The sequence below is a fragment of the Dichomitus squalens genome (assembly GCF_000275845.1).
Source record: "Dichomitus squalens LYAD-421 SS1 unplaced genomic scaffold DICSQscaffold_11, whole genome shotgun sequence".
NCBI lineage: Eukaryota > Fungi > Basidiomycota > Agaricomycetes > Polyporales > Polyporaceae > Dichomitus > Dichomitus squalens.
The window spans coordinates 1-22,422 of NW_006766893.1; the positions used below are offsets into that span (position 1 = coordinate 1).

General features: G+C 53.4%; 8 protein-coding genes across 8 annotated transcripts; 6 read left to right on the forward strand and 2 right to left on the reverse strand.

Moving 5' to 3' along the window:
• Positions 1-177: 177 nt before the first annotated feature.
• On the forward strand, positions 178-615 carry DICSQDRAFT_59346 (uncharacterized protein; the record flags this gene model as incomplete). The annotated part of the gene is made up of 1 exon (XM_007365076.1): positions 178-615. The coding sequence occupies one exon, from the start codon at positions 178-180 to the stop codon at positions 613-615; it is 438 nt and encodes a 145-aa protein (XP_007365138.1).
• Positions 616-4,256: 3,641 nt separating this feature from the next.
• DICSQDRAFT_169465 (uncharacterized protein) lies at positions 4,257-4,615 on the forward strand (the record flags this gene model as incomplete). Its single annotated transcript, XM_007365077.1, has 2 exons — positions 4,257-4,368; positions 4,419-4,615. 2 exons carry the CDS (start codon positions 4,257-4,259, stop codon positions 4,613-4,615), a joined length of 309 nt encoding a protein of 102 aa, XP_007365139.1.
• A 2,904-nt stretch (positions 4,616-7,519) lies between these two features.
• On the reverse strand, positions 7,520-8,434 carry DICSQDRAFT_85370 (4A/4B type thioredoxin-like protein). Its single transcript, XM_007365078.1, has 6 exons — positions 8,143-8,434; positions 8,044-8,087; positions 7,939-7,986; positions 7,848-7,875; positions 7,725-7,794; positions 7,520-7,665 (listed from the first exon to the last, which is right to left on the reverse strand). The coding sequence occupies exons 1-6, from the start codon at positions 8,353-8,355 to the stop codon at positions 7,640-7,642; spliced, it is 429 nt and encodes a 142-aa protein (XP_007365140.1). The 5' UTR covers positions 8,356-8,434; the 3' UTR covers positions 7,520-7,639.
• A 70-nt stretch (positions 8,435-8,504) lies between these two features.
• Positions 8,505-9,871, forward strand: DICSQDRAFT_136014 (uncharacterized protein). The gene is made up of 7 exons (XM_007365079.1): positions 8,505-8,688; positions 9,020-9,112; positions 9,230-9,252; positions 9,310-9,371; positions 9,431-9,478; positions 9,543-9,723; positions 9,781-9,871. The coding sequence occupies exons 1-7, from the start codon at positions 8,576-8,578 to the stop codon at positions 9,795-9,797; spliced, it is 537 nt and encodes a 178-aa protein (XP_007365141.1). The 5' UTR covers positions 8,505-8,575; the 3' UTR covers positions 9,798-9,871.
• A 259-nt stretch (positions 9,872-10,130) lies between these two features.
• On the forward strand, positions 10,131-15,509 carry DICSQDRAFT_104978 (uncharacterized protein; the record flags this gene model as incomplete). The annotated part of the gene is made up of 10 exons (XM_007365080.1): positions 10,131-10,803; positions 10,855-12,037; positions 12,095-12,488; positions 12,542-13,200; positions 13,262-14,377; positions 14,432-14,712; positions 14,765-14,873; positions 14,927-14,988; positions 15,040-15,180; positions 15,242-15,509. 10 exons carry the CDS (start codon positions 10,131-10,133, stop codon positions 15,310-15,312), a joined length of 4,689 nt encoding a protein of 1,562 aa, XP_007365142.1. The 3' UTR covers positions 15,313-15,509.
• A 280-nt stretch (positions 15,510-15,789) lies between these two features.
• On the forward strand, positions 15,790-17,436 carry DICSQDRAFT_154794 (NAD(P)-binding protein). Its single transcript, XM_007365081.1, has 9 exons — positions 15,790-15,959; positions 16,026-16,044; positions 16,149-16,248; positions 16,352-16,756; positions 16,821-16,829; positions 16,915-16,930; positions 17,037-17,125; positions 17,184-17,238; positions 17,297-17,436. The coding sequence occupies exons 1-9, from the start codon at positions 15,908-15,910 to the stop codon at positions 17,320-17,322; spliced, it is 771 nt and encodes a 256-aa protein (XP_007365143.1). The 5' UTR covers positions 15,790-15,907; the 3' UTR covers positions 17,323-17,436.
• Positions 17,437-18,915: 1,479 nt separating this feature from the next.
• Positions 18,916-19,676, forward strand: DICSQDRAFT_169469 (uncharacterized protein; the record flags this gene model as incomplete). Its single annotated transcript, XM_007365082.1, has 2 exons — positions 18,916-19,604; positions 19,655-19,676. 2 exons carry the CDS (start codon positions 18,916-18,918, stop codon positions 19,674-19,676), a joined length of 711 nt encoding a protein of 236 aa, XP_007365144.1.
• A 194-nt stretch (positions 19,677-19,870) lies between these two features.
• Positions 19,871-21,448, reverse strand: DICSQDRAFT_180281 (uncharacterized protein; the record flags this gene model as incomplete). Its single annotated transcript, XM_007365083.1, has 1 exon — positions 19,871-21,448. One exon carries the CDS (start codon positions 21,446-21,448, stop codon positions 20,213-20,215), a length of 1,236 nt encoding a protein of 411 aa, XP_007365145.1. The 3' UTR covers positions 19,871-20,212.
• Between the last annotated feature and the right edge of the window lie 974 nt (positions 21,449-22,422).

Below are 22,422 nucleotides of genomic sequence, written 5' to 3' on the forward strand. Positions count from 1 at the left end.
CCTTCTCTTCTAGAGCTAGTTCGTCGTTTCCTCTATGTTCAACAGCATGATGGCCCTGTTGAACTTGGAGAGAACATTGACCTTGCACTCTGTCCACCTGCTCCTCGCCAGATCTCTGTGTTTCCTTCAGCTGTTGCCTACTTCTATGCACCCAGCGATGTATGTGGTGTTAGAGGCATGCGCAAGGAGCGCATTAGATCTGTGCCTTCATGGCGTGGAGGTCCTGCCCGCCGGGACTGTGTCTTTATTTTGGATGATGACACTCAGCCTGGCTTTCTTGGGTTGCTTGCAGCTCGTGTTCTTCTTCTGTTTTCTTTCAAGGACATAGATGGTGTGGAGTATTCTTGTGCTCTTGTCTCCTGGTTTCTGCCTACTTCTGATCATCCATGTGAAGAGACAGGGATGTGGACAGTGGAACCTCAGGTGGATGAGTTTGGACATCAGACTGTGTCTGTTATCCATCTTGACTGCATTCTACAGGCTGCACACCTTATTGGTGTTGCTGGTAAAGATTCTATTCCCACTAGGCTCAAACATACTGATAGTTTAGATGCATTTACTGCCTTCTATGTAAATAAGTATGCTGACCATCATGCACATGAAATTGCCTTCTAATATATCATTGAACTCAAGTCCTCTAAATTGTTGAATGCTAAGACCACGGACTTGAGCTTATGATCTTATACTTGGCTCTAAGATTATGGACTTGGAGCCAAGACCGTGGACTTGGGGCCAAGACCACGGACTTGGGGCCAAGACCACGGACTTGGGACCAAGACCGTGGTCTTGACCCTAAGTTCAGATCTAAGACCCTGACGTTTTGCTGATGTGACAGTGATTCCTCAGAAGCAGGGCTTTGCAGCCAACCCAGAATACTTTCAAGAAGTCGGGTAAGATGTCCTCTATGATGTACTGGGACGAGACAACCTCGGCTGCGGCACGTCGCTGCATGGCCACCAAGATGACACCCCCACCAAACATTTGGAGCCCACAGACGAAGACGACGGCGACCTCCTTAATGCAGTACGAGACGTACTCTTGGTCCATACGCAGGAGGATGAAACCGATGGCTTTCAGGAACGCTGCGAGAGACTTGCCATAGTGGAGATGGATGCCGATTTCGAGCGATGTGTTCAGGAGACTAGTGAGACGTCGGAGAGAGGTGCAAGGTGTAGTGTAGATCTATCGTCTGACGTCCATGTCTATAGGAGCAGAACGAAGAAGTGAATATATACAGATCAGATACGTAGTAAGGAAATCACGTTGTCAATGCAGTGTATAAGGCAAGAACTATAGGAATGGGTGAGTCACTGTTGCGCTGTCCAGAAGGAGCCGACCGTGCTCCTCTATAAGACTTTGATTGCGAGCCTCTACCATCCCGCCACTTGCAATCGAGGCCCGGATTTCCGCATCCTCGATCTCGCGTGTCTTGATGCGAACACAGGCACGGCAGAATGCCTCCCAGTAAGTGTTGTTGTCCTTATATTTCGTGGTCCCTTTGTGGTAGTGGTTCCACCAGTGTGAGGGTGGAGGGATGGCAGAACGAGAGGGAGAATCATCTATTACTGTAGCTACCATGTACATTGGGCTATCTAGCTACACCGCCGGGCGACTCCAGATATCAAAGTGGTCTTAGGAGGCAACCTTATAGATCACGTATGTCCAATATCATAAGACCGAGATGCGCGCCATACGGGATGGGTATCAGCCGCCTATATTGGTGCCACATGGTGGCTGACATCGATGAAGTCTCATCCCGTTGTCTCTATGATACTTCCTCTCTGACAGTGTTCTCATACCGGGCTCATACTGTGATGATATCGTGAACTGCATCAAGTATATGTCTGAGCACGCCATCGCCTCTCGGCCAATCTTTCCGCTTTCCGGCGGACACGTGAAGGTTTGGGCTTGTTGCGAGGTATAAAGTTTTCGACAACGTCGGACTTACAGCAAGAATCATCTTTGTCCTCACCATCCTCGACCTTCACTGCACCTGTGGTCTACCTGCATCTCCATCCCTTGGTCCAGTACGGTTCGTCTCTGCCATCATTCTCTATCCCTTGCGTGTGGTACGCCCTTTAAGGCAGTTGCTCATCATTCTGTATAGTAGTCAATTGAGGAGGAAGATTCGGTGATTCACATCGCCTTTCCTTTGGTATGTTCTGCCCTTTGAATCATCTTGATCCACACAGGACTAATGTGTTGTGCAGTTAGCATTGTCTCAGTATATGGGGCCAGCAGCCAAGCGGGCAGGCTTTGTGACACGCAGGAGTCCGGGGTTGGTGTCGTCGAGCAGGTGAGTCGAGCAAATCGCGTACATGCTTTTGGAATCCCTCGATTTGTACATCTGCTGACCAGCAACATCGGCTGCCAGACTCGCCATGCTCACGCGAGCAGGACAGCGGGAAGGAGACAGAACAGGAGGGCGTCCGAGGGGACCAGGTATCGTGTTGGGCCAGTATCCCATGTCGTTCCGTGTAACATGCTTCCCGTACATACATATTATGTAGTCTGTAACACGCTCAATATATTCATATTTGAATTCTACACCTATATGATTCGATGGTGAATATTCGAACGTGAGGGATTGTGGGCGGAAGCTAACGTAAAACCCGGCAGCTAATCAAACGGGCGCCATCGGAACTATGTAGAGTCGATAAAGGGGAGAACATGGACTATAGACAGGGGCGACCTGAATGGCATATGGGATCAGCAGTATGGGATCAAGAAGGTCTAATGTTATATTGATGAGAGGTACCCCGTGGATAGAGATTCGACATCAGCAAAAGTGCAAAATGGTTGGCTAAGGTTGGCCCGATTGGCCATGGCGTCGAAAATTGGCGCAGATTGTACTCGCCTCCAATCAGAGCCAATTCGAAGCAATTTGCGCAATCCATTGGGCCAATAATCTCTCTATGGAATACTTGATAGCCCAGATAAGCCCAAGCGCCCGTTTCCGTTTTTGACACCTTGCCTATGGCAGACCGACATGTAGTCCCGATTTAGCCCCCCGACGCGACGTCATTCACAGCCTATGATGCAGCACTGACAAGAATACATATAGCTGCGGCCTGAGAACCTGGTAGACGTATCTTCCTCCTCCCGACTCTCATCCTCTCCCCTCCATCAATCAACCCTGTTGTCACGGACACCTGCTAAGGTAAGTCATATGAAAGCTCATCAGCGCTCCGCAGTCAAGGTAGGCATTATTTGTGCGCAATCACTTTTGCACCTGCATATATGCACCCGATCTAAAGGTACGTCTTCGCGGCGCTAACGGATTTACTATGGTACGTTCTGTTGGTTATTTGTTTGCCCCGGTAAGTCTCTGTAACGCTGAACATCTGGCCATCATCTATTGGTGAGTCGGTAACCTGAAAACGTCGCGGTAATTCCCTTCCGGATCCCTTCGATTTCCGCTTTATGTACACACGCTAGGGTTAGGGTATCACACGTCTTTTTTGGCACATGTAGTACTATGTAACATATCGCACAATAATATAGTTGTGATAAGCCTCAAATCACGCAGTCGTTCTATTTGTGGGAAAAGCGAAGTCCCTCATGTATACAATCCGCAAAATCTGAGCAAATCAAGCGTGTCTAAAGGGAAGCTCGAGACTTGAAACTCTTCGGCCCAAGCGGTTGTCTCGATTGGCTTCAATTGGCCCCATTGGCTTCGAGTGCAATACTGTGTCACTATTTTATATGAAGGGAATCATAAAGAACTTAGCATGCTTGAAGCAATCAAGTGGGTAAATTGACTGACGTATTCTCAAGGGTTTTCGAACCTACTGCAACCCAATCGTGATGCAGTTTTGCTGATGGATATGGCCGACGATATGTGATCGGCCTCTCCCGACGATATCTGACACTTATCGCTCTCGCCCGGCGGTGTAGTGACGACACAATCAAGGTCTGCATCAGGCCGCGATGCTATCGCGGGGAGCTAGCGTCGGGGGAGGAGCTCGGTACACGGTCGGACTGTTCTACGCGAGGGCCGACAGTGTATCACGTGTTGACCCCTCGAAAAGGTCAGACCCGGGTCAGACCCCAAGTCAGACCCCGGGGTCAAGCCGAGAGGGTCAAGGGGTCGAGTCTTGACCCGCACACCTCTGGCTGTGGAGCTCAGCATTTCACGGAGAGCGTGACAGTGAGATTCCCCTCTCCGCACCAGCCCTTGCTACGACGCTGGTATATATGTTGCCGACGGGGCCAAGTAAGTAGATCAGGAGTTCTGTGTAAGTTGGTCCTTTTCCATGCCCTCGTCAGCCACGTTGGCCGCCCGTCAGGCTAGCGCTGTTGTGCCACCATCCTCCGTAGACGAGGCGTACACGATGCGTACAGTAGAACTCGCCGCTTTCAACGTTGGTATGTAAGACTCCGCTCTTCGTGTTTCCAACGTCGCTAAGCATCCTTAGATCCAAACAATTGGTCTTGGGATGAGCGAGAACGCTGCTCCTGGACCCCGGCCAGTGCTACCTGGCAAGCCTTCGCTGCCAAGTGGCGGAACCCCACCACCCCCTCCGTCACCGAGACACCCGACTTGAGTGATATCGCAGATTTTCTTCAAGTCCGCTCTTCCTCGACAACGTGCTCGTCCGTGATTGCTATCTAGAGGCCGAGAACGTGCTTTGGCGTCGGGCTGTGTCGCCTGGCGGCAAGGACGGAGTGAGATTCATCGGTCAGCCCGGCACTGATAAGCAGTTCTTCAGTTCTCGTTGACCGCGCACAACTGAAGAAGCTCCGCAGGAAGGTCTGTTTTCCTCGTATTCCTCCTTGTCCGCCTGTTGCAACGGGGACAGGTTGTGTTAGTTCACTTCCCTGGTTCCCTGTGCTTGCTTTTTTATTTCGATGGAGTCTACAGCGCACCGGGTCCCAGGCAGTGCTTCCCCGGGGCCCACGATACGGCTCCATATGGTCACTTATCGAAGTCGCTAAAGGCGACGTCGTCCTAATTTTTGCATACACGCTGCGTGTTTCCCAATTTCAGCCTCATACCCGGATCCTACGAGCTATTTTGAATGGCAGAACAGACGGTGCCCACTCATCACTGCGTTCCCGCTGTGGTCGACCGAGGAGCTTAGGCAAGGGTGCGTGCATTTCCGACGTAGCGTGTAATTGCGCGTCTTCACTCCTCGTTAGGCCAGGCTGCCCTTGCAACGTGGGCTCGCCGGCATCAGGAATGAATTGTAGCACCAGTTGGCGTCATGGACCACCCCTCCCGCACTCGTGCACCAGAATACAGATGTCCTCGCACACCTCCGATCGGTTTATGGAGAAGATCCCCCTGAATCTCTCGACGAAGCCTTCAATACCATTCTAGACCATGCGATCGCGCATTTCGGTCATGTTCCACGGGACGTATACTCAGCAATCACCAAGGACTTCCACTACGTCCACAGGATGCATTTGGCAGCAATCGGTCGGGATGTGAACGACTGACGAAAATGCTCACCGCGGTCAGAGGCGCCATATACTTGACCATGAACCATCCTTCTCACCGAGCCATCGTCGTTTATCCCCGTGTGCCGCTGGGCCACCCATTGGAATCGATGATTGACTTCAAGTCCCCCTGGATGGCGAAGCAAATCGTGGCCGTTTAGAGAAGGAGGGGGCGCAACAAGTGCGCGACGCGATGTTGCAGTTTGTTACCGGGCCTCAAGGGAGTTCGTTCATAGCGTGGTTTTTCGAGGCGCTTGCCCCACCGCATCATCGCCTCGAGAGGCTGCATCGACGATCATGATCTGAGGAGGATGGCCTATATACTGACACCAAGACTGCGGCCTTCGTCGTCGATTGGTCCGACTTCACGGCGCCGGCTGAGCGTTCTTCACGCTCAGAGCCCTCGAGCGTTCTTCCGCCTTGGCCCAAGGTCGAACAGACCACGCCGTTCAACATCTCCTGTTTTCCAAACGCCTTCAGCTACGACACTTACTACACGCCTACCTCCTTTTGTCCTCTCGTCGATGCGTTCGTCGTCTCGCGAAATGCCGACTCGACCGATGCGCATCTCTGGATTCTTCAACTTGAAAACGTCGAGGCATCATGCAGGATCATCGAAAGGCTACGCCTTGATCCGTTAGATTGTAGGCGCACTCCGCTCGCAAGTCAAAGAGGTTCCCGGGGCAGCCCAGGTGGAGGAACAACCTGTTGCGGGTGCGGTGGTGCTGCCACCTCACTCAACGCCTCTATCGAACTTACCACGACGTACGAGTAAGCGGCTGCTCGACAAGGCGCAGCAGCAAGGGTCCAAATCACCGCCGTCGAACAAAAGGGCGAAGGTAGACTTTGGAGGCAGAGTCCACGTTCACTATGTGCTTGTCCATCCGCAAGGCTTTCTCCAAACCCTCTTTGTGTGCCGGTGGAATCTGCTGGAAGGTTGGGATGAGGGCGTTACAAGGTATGATCATCGCGGAGATGGCTATCTTCTGGAGATTCCTATTGAAGTGTGTACATTCAGCGCCGTCTTCCCGCTGTCATGCATTTTTGTCTGAATCGCTGTCCAGCCGACGATCGATAATCTCAGCGGTGCTCTGGGAGTGCGCTTCGGAAGTTGAGGTACTACGCGGTGATGTTCAAAACGGTTTAACAGTCGTGTGGATTAGCGTCGTAGCCTTTATCATCCACGTTCCCTCTACTTTGATAATGCAGATATCAGCGTTGTTCAGTCGAAATTGCTGTAGCTTACAGCTCCGAATATAAGGTCTTCCTTTTGGGAAGCTTCGTCATACCGCCGATGGCACGTTCCGCTCCCGTCCATCCCATGACCTCCCGTCGATGGTCCCCAATCGATCATGACGTCGTGCGACATGATACACAAAATCGGACCTCAAGCAACGAAACTGGGCAAGGAGGGATAATGACGGGCACATCACGGCGACCTGCGAACAAGCAGAGTAAGACCGCAGTCCTGCAGCGCATGGACGGTGGTCACCATATCTCGATGTCCTATCCCACCGCTACGACTTCGAAGATTCTGCATGAGACTCTCCTTGCTCCACTGCGGACGGCGGGAACATATAGCGGAGACATCAGACTATGCACTCGAGCGGAAATCTCCAGTAGGTACCCATCTCCTCGATGGTCGTTCCTCGATTCTAGCCTACAGATCAACTCCACCAGCAGGGCGAGTGAGTCCGCTAAAGCTTAAGGAGGGACGGACACCTAATGGAATTGAACTTTGGACTTGAAGTCTGCCTTCGTCTTCAACGTCTTGGCTGGTGGTGGTGACCTGGGCCCTTGCTATTGCGCCTCGTCCGGTTGTTGTTGACCTGTCCGTCGCTACAAGGTTCATAAACACAGTGAATTAGATTACATGGTCGCGCCCGCAAGACGTTGCTCGTTCGCCTGTCTCCCATCTCGGAAATCTGTTTAGTTGTGAGCGAAGTGCAGACACGGTCTTATGGGCGATGGTATGGTCCTTTACCATTCACTAAGGCTTCCTGTAAGCGGCCACCTGCAAATAAATATGTTCTACGAGACACGGTACCCTCTCTCAGCGCGCCGGCAGATTATAACAGGAATCTATATGCATCATTTCGACAGAGGATGCTCGGCATGCATTGCACAATGGTGTACAGAGGGTGATTGAAAGTCTACAAGTACAGAACGAAAAGCGCACGCGTGTGAGTGAGTTTGCTTAGTACCGGTAGCGAGTAGAATAGTCTGTCAAGGAGTTAGGTTCAGCACGAACGCACGAACGTCGAGGAAGATGTCAAACATACCTTTAGGCGAAACGACAAGACCACGGCCCTTAGAGGCACCACGGTAGACAGTTTCGATGATGTCAATTAGCTGGGGTATTAGCGTCAGTAATGCGAATCAGTCCGACCTTCGCGAGTACTCACTTCCTGTTTGTTATCCATTGCCCAGTTACTAACGCGGCACGGGCAGGAGATAAGCACCTAGACAGAGGGCAGACGAAGAGCAGGCACGTACATCTTATTATTGTTACCAGTCCCAAGATCTATCATGATGTGCTTGTTTCTGGTATACGCAAAGTTAGTATGTATCCTCTTCATATTGTAGTATAGGTGAACGTACCGGTAGAAGAACATGACCGTGCAAGGGTCGTACAACTCGTACATCTGCCCACCCATCGTGAATCCCCCACTCTCCAACCTCCCGAAAGTAATCACACACCTTGTTGAAATCCGGTACCTCCGTAATATCAACCAGATAGATGACCGCAAAGTTCTGAACCTTCTCCGCAACGGCGTGGAGGGTCTCGTCCATCGTCATGCACTGGCTGTCCCAGTCGTGTCCGAAGCGGATCACGACGACGCGGTCCTCCTCGGACTTGATAGCTTCATCGACATGCCAGCCAGAAGGGAGGTGAGGAAGAAAGTAGGACATCTTGCGGTGGAACTTGAGAGGACTGATACAATAGCAGACTCGGGAAAGCTGAAGACGTCGGACGAGGAGACGAAGTGGGTGGCGGGCGGATGAAGGATGATGAGATGGTTGTTTACGCGTGTTTGGCTCGTATGCTCGTGGTTGTTCCTCGACGACGAGCACGACGACGGCGATCTTCTTGCACTCGTTCACTGCACTATTCTGCTTGCCTGCTTGCACCATGTCATCAGGATCAACGAACCCGACGCGCCCCATCGTCTTTATGGATATCAATATCGGAGAAACGCCTGCAGGTCGTCTGAAGATGGAGCTATTCAGTGACATCGTACCCAAGTGAGTGCACACGCCATCCTCGCACTCTGAGTTATTCCTTCTGGTTCCTCCTTGTCTCCCATGTTCACTTGCCAGTACGTGGTCGCCGTCATAAAGGAAGTGAGAGTTTCTGAGAGGATAATCAGCAGGGAAGGCGTTCTCCGGATTCGCGGATTCCAGTAATCTTGGTAGTTTGCAAGCTCTTCTTCCGCTAATATGTCTCTGGTGACGGGAGTCGTCTTCCACATCAGAGGAGTAGGGGATAAACATGCTGGAAGTTAAACCTAGCTGCCGATATCTTTACTCGTCCCTTATGCGAGCACTGAAAGCGTTGACGTCAATCACCCCGCAGAACCGCTGAGAACTTCCGGCAACTGTGCACGGGAGAGTATAGGGTGAACTCGAGACCACAAGGCTACAAAGGGGCAACATTCCATCGGTGCGTCCCACTTGTCGTTTGCTGCGATTGATTTGCCCATGCTTGCTGATACAGAGCCATCATTTAGAGTGTAAGTCTCTCTAAGCTACAGTTGTCACGCAGAGATTGATTATATCTGCCCAGTGTACCAAATTTCATGTGTCAAGGTACGCCCGCTGTATCATCAGCTCGACAATGGGAGATACTCAACTATTCATCTCTAGGCGGCGATTTCATCAAAGGCGATGGCACTGGCTCGTTTTCAATATACGGTGACAAGTTCCCCGTCAGTCGTTACTGTTTTGTTGTAGTAAAGGTTTGATGGCCCACTCAACGTTCCTGCAGGATGAGAACTTCAAAGAGAAGCACACAGGTCCCGCATTACTATCCATGGTACGTAATACCAGGGAAGGCGTTCCAATCATTCGATTGTCTCATTCACGTCTCAATTTTGTAGGCGAATTCTGGGCCGAACACGAATGGATGCCAGTTCTTCATTACTACGGCGAAGTGTGACTTCCTCGACGGGAAGCACGTCGTCTTCGGCCGGGTTATAGACGGCATGTTGACCCTCCGCAAGATTGAGAATGTCCCCACCGGTCCTAACAATAGGCCGAAGCTTGCGGTGAAGATAGTCGGTGCGCACGCTGTCTTGGTCGCTTTTATGTGAAGTACCTAAATTGCTGTCTTCACAGAATGTGGCGAGATGTAATGTCATATGCATGAGGTCGAGCTGTAGCCCTAATTTTGACATTGATTCGGCATTGCCATGTAATTATGTCATGCTATTGCAATGAGGTGTAATTTGTAGCATGCAGGTCGTGTATGCGTGTCTTCATGTTCCAAAAAGTATTGTGCACGCGGCGGCAGAGCGATGCCCAAATGCGGCGGCGGGCCGCGCAACAGCGGCATGACGCTTGCTTACCGCCACCTTCTCGCAGTCGCACTCTTGGTCCCCTTCCTCATAGCCCCGGCTGTGGTGGTTGCGGCAGCGCGATACGCACTCGGTACTCTCCATGACCGACTGAACCTCGACGAGAAAGAGATGGAGAAGCCACTACCCGATCTGCCGGCAGGCACGGCGTCTCGCGCGCGTCGCACGTCCTCGAACCTGGCCTTGACAGTCGAAGCACGCGCGCATCTGCATCATTTCATCTCTCGACTACTGGAGGAGGAGAATGACCTTCGCGATAAAGAGACATGGGCGGAACGCTTGGAAGCGTCGCTGAACGACCTTGGAGCGAGTATGGAGCGAGGCGGATGGCTTGCGGGGTTCAAGCGCGCGAGGTACGTCCGGAAACGACAGCACGATGAAGAAGAGAAGAGACGGGCGGAGGAACAGGCGAGGAAGGACAAAGAGGAGCAGGAGCAAGCGAGAAACCGGACGGCGAAGGGCAAGAGCAAGTTGAAGGAAACGTTTGTCGAAGAGCTCGTCGCGGAGGACGTCCCGACCGTCAAAGAGCTTGCTGCTTCGCTCGAACAGCTCAGAGAGCATGCGTCAAACCCAGTGCCACCGACGCCCAAGCCATCCGTTAAACACATGCTTCTCACAGTGTCGGGTCTGCCGTCCTCGGAGCCCTCAGAGGACATGGGGTTCAAGCTAGTGCGCTCCGCCATACATTGCTCCTTCAAGTCGGGTGAATTTGCGCTTCCGAGGGCCGTCGATGGAGAGGACGTGGCTGATCCTGTAATACTTACCGGTCTGGAGAACTGGGGTGGTGAGTACATGCCGCTTCCATATCTTGAGTGCGTGACCAAGATGTTCGCAGCTTCTCTCCTGTCTAGCGACGACCCTCTTCAAGTGGTCGGGGGCACCTTTGTACTGAAAGGCCTAAACGCCCTGCCTCAATATCATGCTGTTTGTCGCATTCTCCGCCTCGCTGTGTTTACTTATCTCTCCCTACTTCTCGAGCAAGACTTGCTGTCGAACTCGCACGTCGAACTACACTACCCCAAGGTTACGATCCCTAATCTTCCTACATTCCCTCTTACTGTGGAACGCGCGTCGAGTTCTCCTAATGTCAAGGAGAAGCCACGACGCGACTCTGGTCCCGGTCTTTGGTCGTTCCTGTCCAAGAAGACGGAAGATCTCTTGCACCGCGCGACGAACGCCGCACCCGTGATTGCTAGACGTGGCTCTGTCGACTTATCTTTTGGGGCGAAATTCCAGAGGGCCACCTCCCTACCGCATGGTCCGGACGGGGGCTTCCTGTCGCGGAGGCTGTCGTTGCTCTCTACAGTTGCGTCGAGGACGTCTCAGGACTCGAAGGACCCGCAGACGACGATTTTTGCAACTCTCGTAGAACGTCTGGATCTGTGGAAAGACCTCTTATCTACATCGCCTGGAGTCGTCTTCTATCTTCCTGACTTTCTAGTCTCGATCGTCGAAAGAGAGTCGAAGGATCCAGGGCGCAAGCTACTCGGGGATGAGAAGGCTGCCCTGACAAGCCTTCTTGGCTGGCAAGGCAAGGAGACCTCGAGTCAGGGTATGACTGGCGTGTCTGGCTTTGTACGACATCAAGGCATCACCGTCCTCTACTCAGAACACATACCGGGAACTAGTACCTTACTTTCCTCTCCTCCCACCCCGAGCAAGTCCGACAATGCTTCGGTTGAGCTTCAAACACCACCCCGGCTCCCGTGTTGGGGCCAGCGGCGTAAATGGATCAACTATCGCTACTACCAACGAGGGCGACACTGGGATGAGTCGCTCGGCGAGGCAATTGTACGCTGGTGCGAAACGGCGGAAGATCCGTGCCGCCATCCGGAGTGCCAGTTCCAGCGGGGCGAGCACGACATGCGCTGGATTCACGGCGGCGTACGCTTGCTGGCTACGGTGTCGCCGCCAACATCCGGCGATGCGTCCACATCCGACGATTCGGTGCGCATGTGGGTGGGCTGTGGGATCTGCGGCAAGGAGTCGTCGAAGGAAGTCATGCATGATGGCACATTGTGAGCCCATATTTCCGAGACCGTTCCAGTACGACTTGCTTATGCTGTGTACGACAGCATGTTCTCCTTCGCGAAATTCTTCGAGCTCCTCGTGTACTCGCCCGCAATCCATACCCTCTCTCCACCACTCTGCGGGCATACAGCGTTTCCGGAGAAACCGTGGTCCCCCGTGGATACCCCAATCCCTCAGGCACGCTTCAACATCATTCGGAGGTTCTCGTACACGGGTCGAATCGTGACCATGACTCTCAATGATATCAGGGATGTCTTCGAGGTACAAGTCCCGAGACTGCAGATTTTGCGACGGAAGGCAGCAGAGAGGAAAGTCCCGCCGGACTCGGCGTCGAATCGCAACGGTGCGCAGCCGAGCGTACTGGGAGAAGCGCACAAGATCCTACGACGAGAGATCATGAGGTGGTGGCAAGGGTTGTCCGACCACATGGACCAACTTGTGAGTCTCCCATCCATTAACCAGGTTCTCTAGCGCGCTGACCAGCAAGGTAGGAGGAGCGGTTCATAGCGGATCATCCGAGCGCATTCCACAAATCTCTTCCCCGATTGCCTTCGACAGACGATGACTATGACGCTCAATCCGAGGACGACGCACTATCGACACCCAAAGCGCACCCGAAACCGCCTCCCAGCAGCCCTCTGACGCCGAAGGTGTACTCAGGCGTCGGGGGTGCGACCAACTCATATCCATTCCTCCCTACTCCGTATAATAGCCCGTCCCCCGCCTCACAACCCGGCTCGGTATCAACATCCGCGCTGTCATCTCCGACGCCTACTGATTCAGTAATGACGTCGAACACGTCAAGCACCATAACGAGCGGCGATGTCGATTCGTTACAGTTATTGGCGGGATTGCGGTACAAATTTCAGCAGACGGAGCAGGAACTGTACACGGAGCTCGCACACACATCGGAGAAGAACCTCAATGATATCCGTCGGTCGTTCGTTACTGCCGCTCGAGGTGCAACCAAGCGACTGGCTGCATGGGAGAAGAAGCACTCGTCAGAGGCGCATGGACATCCGAGCACTTTGTCTGAACCACCTGTTGTCCCCGAACCGGAGTGGTGGAAGAACGGATGCCATGCTGTCCCAGGCGGCAATGTCATCGTCAGGGAGGACGACTGGGGGAGTATAATTGCATTCACGCTCAGGTGTGTAGACGCTGTCGTTATATGCGGTCAGTGTTCTGACTGACTGCAATTGGGGTCGCAGCACCGCGGACTACCAAAGGGAGCTGTCGAATATGTCCACGCCACGAAACAACACCGCGCCCGCTGCTCCTCCGACAACTCCGACGGTCCCTCGTCCATCTCTATTCAGGACACCGGAGTCGTTCAGGCGGTTCGTCTCCGGTTCCACGCCTCATCTGCCGGACCCCGATCATGACGACGCGGGTTGGCAAGAGCCCGAAACGTACTCGGCTGTGATTAGTCGCAAGGAACACCCGCGAGAACCCGCAGCCCTCGCGGCGATACGAGACGTCCTGCGACAGAAAGCGTCCGCTGACTCCGGAATGTCTCCATCCTTGCTCTCGCCGGCCGGTGCACCAAGTGGAAAACTGAATGGCACTGAGACCCCTCGCTCTGTTCGCGCCAAGCCCGCGGTCGAAATTTCGACCCTTGCCGCCGGGGGTCAAGTAAGCGGAATGCCTGCAGCCGTGGAATCGGCGGGCAAGATTTTACACGATCTCGAAGCAATCTCGAAAGCGAATCCGTCGCGAACATCCCTATCGGACAGTCGACATTCGTCGTCCGGATTCTTCGAGGCGACCATTCGTCGCGGCAAGGCATCCTCGCTAATGACGGACAGCGATGGTTCTACAGTACAGGAAAGTACCGGAAGTAGCGTCACAAACCCCCCTCCCTTGCCTCCCAAGGATCTCTCAGAGTCGAAAGACGGAGGGGACGCACACAGTGGTACAGAGCCTCCCCCGACACCAGCAAAGTCCGGTTTCACGTCAGTCTTCACGAATTCGCTCACCTCAGCGATGCGCTACGTCCTCCAACCAGGCGAGCTTCCAAGACCGTCGCCAGGAAAGGCGCACCATGGACTACTATCCGCCGACGCCCCTGCTATAGATGAACGGCCTCACATCAAGTATGACTGGACGATCGGGAAACGGCTGCGGTTTAGCTGTACAGTGTACTATGCCAAGCAGTTCGACCAGCTTCGGAAGCGATGCGGGGTGGAAGATGTCTTCATGAAGAGCATGGCGAGAAGCGAGAACTGGGCTGCTGAGGGCGGAAAAAGTCGCTCGAATTTTTGGAGGACGACGGATAACCGCTTCATCATCAAGACCCTCGTTAACGCATGGAATGTCGCTGACCTGTAAGCCTTTCTTGTCGTTTTCTTGAGCTGCCATAACCAACTGCCCCTTTCTAGCCAAGTTCTGATCGATCTGGGACCCTCCTACTTCAAGTACATGGAGGCGACGGCGAGTAAACCGACTGTCCTTGCCAAGTTGCTGGGGTTCTACACCGTTGAGATCCGCAACCTGGAGAATGGGAGTACTCAGGCGAAAGCCGATCTGCTAGTGATGGAGAATCTCTTCTACGATCGGAAAATCACAAAGACTTTCGACCTCAAGGGTATCCAGGGACGTAAGATCAAAGCCAGCAGCGGATCCCAGTCGAAAACATTATTTGATGGCGAGTGGATCGAAGGCAGGTCGGCAGGTCTATGTCCAGTCTCACCTTCTCTGACACCATACGATAGGACAACAACGAGCGTTGACGCTTGTACGACTTCATTCCAAAGTCGTACTGCAGGAGGCCATCAAAGCCGACTGCGGCTTTCTCGCCAAGAGTAACATCATGGATTATTCGTGAGTGGACTGCTACCCTCCGGTAATCGTTCTCATAACTCATTTGCTGTTAGTCTCCTGCTCGGAATTGACGAGGAGAATAAGCAGATGGTCTGCGGTCTTGTGGACACTATTGGTATGTGTACTTTATCGGGTCAATCCTCGCACATTACTCATGATGTCATAGGCAGCTACACTTTTGCCAAGACCTTGGAATACAAGGCTAAGCAAGGCTTGAACTCGTCGAAAGAGGTCACAGTTGTTCCGCCTCATGAGTATCAAGAGAGGTTCGTTAGCGCCATGGACGACTATTTCCTGGCATGTCCTGGTACGTTTGTATCCTTTATATGCGCCGCTTCATCGTTGATTATCTTCCTGTTTTCCTCTAGATAAATGGTCGCGACCGCTGGACAACTCCCAGATCCCAAGTGACTACAGGACTTTGCCCAGCGTGCTATAGTCATAGATCGAGGGCGCTCACGCAGTACCGATGATGAGGGAGAGGAATGTCTGGACGAATTACTCCGTATCCATGCTCACAATTGACATTGTTGTCCTACCAGCTTAGCTGTATTTTGCCTTGTAGTTTGTAGCTTTATGACCGACACGATACCTCACGGACTGGCTTTGTAGATCATCAATGTACCTCTTACTCGCAACTATGTTCTCATCTCGAATTTCGGTCTAGCGTCGGCGGTGTCCAGCCGCTCGAGCGATTGTCATGTTCTCGCGGCGCCTCCTCTCTCTCTCTCTCTCTCGCTCTCTCTCTCTCTCTCTCTCTCTCTCTCTCTCTGTGTGTGTGTGTGTGTGTGTGTGTGAGTGTGTGAGTGAAAACTCGATCACCGGAATGACTGAGCTTTCTGGATGATTTGTGGAAACGCCAGTATGACGAAGTGCCTCGGGGTTGATTGAGTAGACGCTCGACACCTCCGATTGGCTTGGTCACGCCGCCATCTCCGACCATATATAACATCTCGTATTACTCCAAGTGGTGGAACACGTTCAAAAAGCTTCTGCCAAGCTTTCATCACCGTGGCCGATCAGATATCATCACTATGTCCTCTGTTCGGCCACTCATCGTTATCGCGGGAGTCGGGAACGGCTTAGGTAGGCACAGAACGCAGTTCACTGGAAATACAGTTCAATACAACTAAGCGCTACATTTGTGTGCAGGTACCGGTGGCGCCACTGCGTACGTACACGTCTTCTATCGCGTCCGGACGGGCACGGCGAAGAGCTGGTTTGAACTCGTAACTCGGGCAACACTGACCTTACTCCTATCGTTGCGACTATCAGACGACTGTTTGCACAAGTGGGATACCGTGTTGCTCTTATTGCCAGAGGCGCAGACAAATTGAAGAATGTCGCTGATGAGCTGTCTGCGACTGGTGCCGAGGTGAGTGGCTTAACAACCCTTGGGCGGATATGCCGCGTTATATTCGATCCAACATACCTTACCTGATGGTCATGAAGGCTGATGCTTCCTCAATCCGCATCAGGTCGTCGCATTCCCAGTTGAGGCGTATGGGTACCAAGACATGACCAACGCATTCGCGGCCATCAAAGCCCACCAGTGGCCCTCTGCAGGCGCGACAGAGCTCCGAGTCGCCCTCTACAACGCCGGCGTGAGTGTCCGCAAGCCTTTCCTCGAGAACACGGAAAAAGATTTGCGGACGGTCACCGACACGAACTTCAACGGCGCCTTTGCCTTCTCCCGCCAAGCCATTCAAGAGTTCCTGAAGAACGAGCTCGACGACAAAGGGAAACGAGGCACATTGCTTTTTACGGGTGCAACCGGCAGTCTTCGGGGAAACATCACGACCAGCGCCTTCTCTGCAGGCAAGTTTGCTATGCGCTCTTTGAGCCAAAGCTTGAACAAGGAGTTTGGGCCGCAGAATATTCATGTGGGTGGCGCTGCAATCTCGGTCGCTTTCAACGATCATTGAACGGTCCGCTTCGCGATCTCAGGTTGCGCATGTACGTCGCAATTTGTAGTTCCTCGAGAATTGCCGCTTGAACCATCACGCTGAGTGTTACTCATCGTGCCTCTTTCGACATGTAGGCGGTTATTGACGGGGGTGAGGAAACAGCGATCACTATTCCTTTCTGTAGTGTCTACAATCCCCTCTGCCGTCCATCATGTGCTCCTGTCGTCCGACTAACATGGGCTGATTACGCTTCTAGCCATCTTGACCGACTTCCACCTCAAACGTTTCGGTGAATCCCTTAGGGACAATGTCGATGGACGCTTGGATCCGGCCAGCATCGCAACGGTACGGCAGTACTAGCACCCCCAGTTGAGCTGCTTCTCTGCTAACGACATGTCCCTAGGGCTACCTCTATCTTGTCAACCAGGACAGATCCGCCTGGACATGGGAGCTTGACTGTAGGTTGTTTGCCGATATGACGGTCTATAGCACTCCTGACGCACATGTGTTCTCCAGTGCGCCCTGCGCATGAGAAGTGGTGACTCCTATCAAGACAAGCCGTGTTATTGCGAATAAACTGGAACGTGAAACCTAAGTGTAGACTAGTATGGCAGCGTTACTACCACTTTGGCTGTGTATAGATCGGGGCTCATTCCAAGTGCACCGCAGGAGTTAGACTGTAACAGCAATCCGACTGAACAGAGGATGCAGGCGGTTTCTTATGACTCTGCGTAGCAAAGAGGTAGCCGCTGGGGCTAATTTCCGATATCCATGTAAACCGCCGGAGATAGAAGGACAGAAGACTGCACGACGGTATGGGCTCTGTCTTCAGGTGAGCTTGCGGTCAGGGACTATGTATCATAAATGTTTGGGGCGTGTTGGGACACAGATAAACGCACATTGAAACTCCGCTTGGGTCCGTGGATCGCGCGTCGTTAGTACTCTGAGCGTTCTTTGTCCCAGGAATCTCGGGACGCGACTACTCAGGCTAGCGACTCGTACACTCAGAACTGACAAGTACTGCAACGATGTCAAACACGGTGCATCCCTTCCAACACTCTAAACAGTCAGTCCTGGAGGTTTGATGACTCCTGCAGACAGACTTACGGACAGAACACGCGTCTCCCGCGTTTTATGCTCACGAGGCATGGGCCTCCATCCTAGTAGCAGCTAATCCAGACCTCCTGCGTAGGCAGTTATCTCGACGACTCGCCGAATTCGCCGAACTCGACGCCAAGGAGGACGAACATGTCAACGCCATAGCTCGCGAGCGCTTGGATATTGCGAAGCTCTGGAACCTCACCTCCCCTATCAACCGACTTCCAAACGAACTTCTCATCCACGTCTTCTCCGCGTATGCGATGGTCGGAACCTTCTCAGATCCAAAACATTGGCCTCGCATAGAATGGTCTTGTCTCATGCAAGTATGTCGCCGGTGGCGTGATGTGCTGGTCGCATCTGCGATATTCTGGCGGGACATCGACCTCGAACATGGGGTTGCATGGAACAGACTTTGCCTTGATCGTTCAGCTGCCGTTTCTCTCAATGTTCTTGCAAGAGAGCAATACATAAACAAAAACCATCTCAGCCTTATATGCCCTCACGCGCATCGGTTTCGGAGCCTCCGTCTCGGTGTGGTTGTCGACCCAAATGAATTCATGGTAGGCCTCGCCCATCAACTTGATCATGGCATGCCTCTCCTTGAAGACTTGTCATTCTATGGTAGAAGCAACCGAGACATCAGGGACAGCATCGGCGACAATCTCGGGCTTACCTCTAGTCGCTTTCCACGACTGCGAGTGTTACAGCTGACTAATTCAACTGCGCCTTCAGATGTCGCTCTCTATGCCCAACTGAAGAATCTGTCGCTGACCTCGTGTCTTTACGAATTCTCATTTGACGGCTTCATTGATGCACTGAGTGCATGCACCCAGCTAGAAACGCTCTATCTGCATGCAGCCCTTCATGGCCTGTCGGGCGAGTGGAGCCGCGGAGGACCTGTTCCTTGCAGACCACCTCTGTCTTTGCCAAGCTTGCACAGACTACATGTAACCCACAATGGCATTGTTCTTACTTCGCGGTTTCTGGCCTACCTGCTTCTCCCGCCTTCCGTCATCCTTCGCATACAGGATACCATGGAGGAGATGGGCAATAACGACAATTCTGGGCCCGATTCTGAAAATACCGCCATCGCGATGCTGCCGCCGGATCGCCACATTACTCTGCCTGCCCTCGACATGGCCTCCGAACTCAACGTGGCTGTCTGGAGGGCGTACGAGATATCCAGTGGGTCTACGGACCGTTGTGCTGCTCCACAGTATCCTCCGAACTTCACCTTACGAATGCATCCGCCCACCGAGCAAGAGGCCGAGCCGTTCCTTACGAAAGTGCTCTACGATCTGGTCGGGGCATGCGGGCGCTCTCCCCTCAAGTATCTCGCCGTTCGCGCCAACCATCGGTACGGCACAACGGCCGCCTGGACGACGGGTTTTCGGACTTTCCCCCTCTTGGAGGAACTCTGTATCTCCGGGGAGACTGACTATGGTTTCGTCTCTTCCGGGTCGATGCAAACCGTTTTCGTCGGACTCCACGCCGCTTCCGTCGACTGGCCCGAATCGCCGCTTGCGTGCCCGAACCTGGAGATCATAGACGTGAAAGGGAAGGGTACAGAAGCGGCGTACGTGGCCATGTGCAATTGCCTCCGATACCGCGCAGAAAAAGGTGCAGTACTGGAGGAGCTCTGGTTGGATTTTCCCGTGACAGACTCGTCCTCGGCCGTCGTCCGCGAATACGTGGACATTCTGATGATGCATACCGAAAGCGTGTACGTGCGGGGCAGACGAATCGAACGAGATTGAAGGACAGCCATAACAGGCAGGCAGAGACCGGTGCGTAGGCGATATGTTCTTTGGAACTTGAAACTGCGGAGGGTGAACCTAGCGTAGGTATAACGCTGCCCATGGCGCGGACAAACTCGATATTAGACCAATCTTACGTATTGCATGCTGCGTCGACTTGTTGTTTTGCGCTAGTCGGTGTAATAGCACAGGCGATCCGACGACAGACCAATGCAAACTTACATGAGAGCGGGTAAATTACAAACATGCGCCAAAGAGGCCCTGTATGCTATTCTACAACGACATCGATTTGGTCCAAATAACACTGTGAAGCGCGCTTTGCACCGCGGTAGTAAATATGGATGAGGGCGTATACGTACTATGTACGCGACGCGAATGCACCGAACAATACAGCAAGAAGACTCTATAACATATGCGACAGGCAAACTCCACAACAGTGCAAGCTGCCACGGCTAGAGATACATATTGCGTGTGTGCGGGTATGACATCCGCGTCCGCGCCCAAAGTGACAAAGTCTGGAATTGAGAGAAGCCGATTGGAGCAAGATCAGGACCACCTGATTGATATGCCACGATTACTGCACGGGGATACGACTAAGCGTGCTCGTCCGAGCCAGATTCCCGGAGAGAGGCCGATGAGGGGCTTCGTCCACGGGCGGCGTCTCGGAGCGCGCTGACGACCCCGAGAGCGAGCCGTAGCTCACGCTGCGCGACAAAGTCCCACCCACGTTGCTCGGAGTACCCCCGGGTGACGTCGCTGGCGGGGTGGCAGATGCACCGATGCCAGATGGGGTCGCCGCCGGACCACTGGTCCGACGCCGCTTGTCGACATGCACAGAATTGACAGCAGCGTTGTGACCGGCAGACGAGGCGGAGGGTGTCGCAAGTCTGGGCTGAGAAGGGGTTGACAGCGCGGGCAGTGGGTTCGAGCGTGTAGGTGCAGGTTGTTCGGGCCGGTCGTATACGGCGACGTACTGAGGGTTGGGAGGTGCGCGAATTATTCTGCGCAGTCCGCGCCTCGAGTCAGGAAGGTTCTTCGGTCCATCGACCATGCCTTCGACGTCTGGCGGAATGTAGATCTCGAGCTCTGACCGCACATCCTCCGCCCAAAACGGCGAGTGGAACGAGCTCTCGAGCAAGCTCTTGCGGTACGCGGCCGTGGGCTTCTTGAAATCCGCCGGGAGGGCGATGGGGTGTGGTCCTTGTGGACGATTCACGTACGCGTTGTACGCCTTCCATTCCGCTTCAGGCCGCCAGTTAATCTCGGCTTCCTCGCGCGTGACCAGACCGGTGGAAAGGAGGCCCCAGAGCATCTTGCCCGGGAGCCCAGGACCGTAACGGGCGCTCGAGGGCTCGAGACGGATGTAGCGATCATGCAGAACGAGAGTGTCGAGTGGCTTCGACCAGGTCTCGGGTGCGCGGATGTCGCGGCCCTTAGGGCGTGGCTCGTATGCGAAGTCGCGCACCTTGACGCCAGATCGTTTCGTGGCCGCCAAGTATTCCTCGGGTGTTGGCTCTGCTGGCTCTTCAACAATCTCAGTGGGGACGGGGGAAGGGGGAGTCACGTAGGGCTCGTCAGGATGGTGCCGAATGTCGGGAAGGATGATTGGGGTGAGTGTGGGTGAATCCGTGGCTGGATCGGACACAATGACCGATATAGAGGGGACAGTCACCAAGTCTTCAGTGCGCTTGCGCTTTCGAGAGGTCGCATGTGCTGTGTCGTCCGCGATTGGTTGTATATTGGGTGAATGAGGAGCTTCGCACTCGGACGAGCCGGTCGACGCATGCGAGAAGCCGTTGCGTTCTGCCATTGTGAGCGGCGGCGGCGGCGATAGTGGTAGTAAGAGTGCAAGGATGTTTGAGGCGAACTAGACTGTGCTGGATGAGTTAAAAAGGACTATCGTCGCTGTGGCCCGCGACGACAATTGCCAGTGGCGAAGGGCACAACAACACAAAGCGCCCGCGGCTGGAACAATTACCCCGGCCCGCAATTTTGGCCGGGCCAAGGGGACACTGCCTTATATGGCAAGGGGCGCATCAAGCGCGCAGCTCATTCTATCCTACTACATGTACAGCGCCTTGCATAAGTCCGTGAACGCGCTGATTTTTTCTCTCCGGCGTCTACGCTAAGCGACCTGCCCAAACAGGCCACATGACGGTCACAGGTCTGGAGCCCACGGCCCTCGCTGGCATCACAGACGAGTCTGCGATACACGCGTCTCGCACGTTCATGGTTGTTGACAGTCCATATTGCAGGGAGATGCGCTTGGTGAGGAATGGCACGGTCACTGATGTTCTCTGAACAAATAGAAGGTGATGCTCCACAAAGTAAGGACCGCAATTGATTACCCTCAACGGTCAAAATGTTTGCAGTGCGATTTGCAGACCATTAGCCTCGTTCTCTTACGCTCGACATGGGACATGGCAACACAATGTCTAGCGAGATCTGGAGATGCAGGAGGCGCTGCCACTAAGTACGCGTCCCTCGCGATTGCGCCTTTGCTCCAGACATGAAGTAAGCAGGTGAATTGTGTGGAGATTAGAACATGAGCATTAGACCACTTTATGCGCGTTCATATGTAGGACAAAATGAGATACAAACATTTCTTATCCATTATACACATAATGAACTTCTTGTATATCGAGTCAGTAGCTCTTCAATTGTGACGTGCCGTTATGGCGTAGTAGAAGTCTTCGTGACCGTAATGTGGCTTACTTAGGCAGGTCGCCTAGCGTAGACGCCGGAGAGAACAAAATCAGCGCGTTCACGGACTTATGCAAGGCG

Excerpts from the sequence above, each read along its gene's own strand:
- DICSQDRAFT_85370 (XM_007365078.1), bottom strand. The coding sequence starts at position 8,355 with ATGTCCTACTTTCTTCCTCACCTCCCTTCTGGCTGGCATGTCGATGAA. Across the intron at positions 8,088-8,142 it reads AGGTACCGGATTTCAACAAG|ATGTACGAGTTGTACGACCC; the intron begins GTGTGTGATTAC and ends ATGGGTGGGCAG. Across the intron at positions 7,666-7,724 it reads TCTTGTCGTTTCGCCTAAAG|ACTATTCTACTCGCTACCGG; the intron begins GTATGTTTGACA and ends ACTCCTTGACAG.
- DICSQDRAFT_136014 (XM_007365079.1), top strand. The coding sequence starts at position 8,576 with ATGTCATCAGGATCAACGAACCCGACGCGCCCCATCGTCTTTATGGAT. Across the intron at positions 8,689-9,019 it reads TTCAGTGACATCGTACCCAA|AACCGCTGAGAACTTCCGGC; the intron begins GTGAGTGCACAC and ends ATCACCCCGCAG. Across the intron at positions 9,479-9,542 it reads GTCCCGCATTACTATCCATG|GCGAATTCTGGGCCGAACAC; the intron begins GTACGTAATACC and ends TCAATTTTGTAG.
- DICSQDRAFT_154794 (XM_007365081.1), top strand. The coding sequence starts at position 15,908 with ATGTCCTCTGTTCGGCCACTCATCGTTATCGCGGGAGTCGGGAACGGC. Across the intron at positions 17,126-17,183 it reads ATCCGGCCAGCATCGCAACG|GGCTACCTCTATCTTGTCAA; the intron begins GTACGGCAGTAC and ends ACATGTCCCTAG. Across the intron at positions 17,239-17,296 it reads CTGGACATGGGAGCTTGACT|TGCGCCCTGCGCATGAGAAG; the intron begins GTAGGTTGTTTG and ends TGTGTTCTCCAG.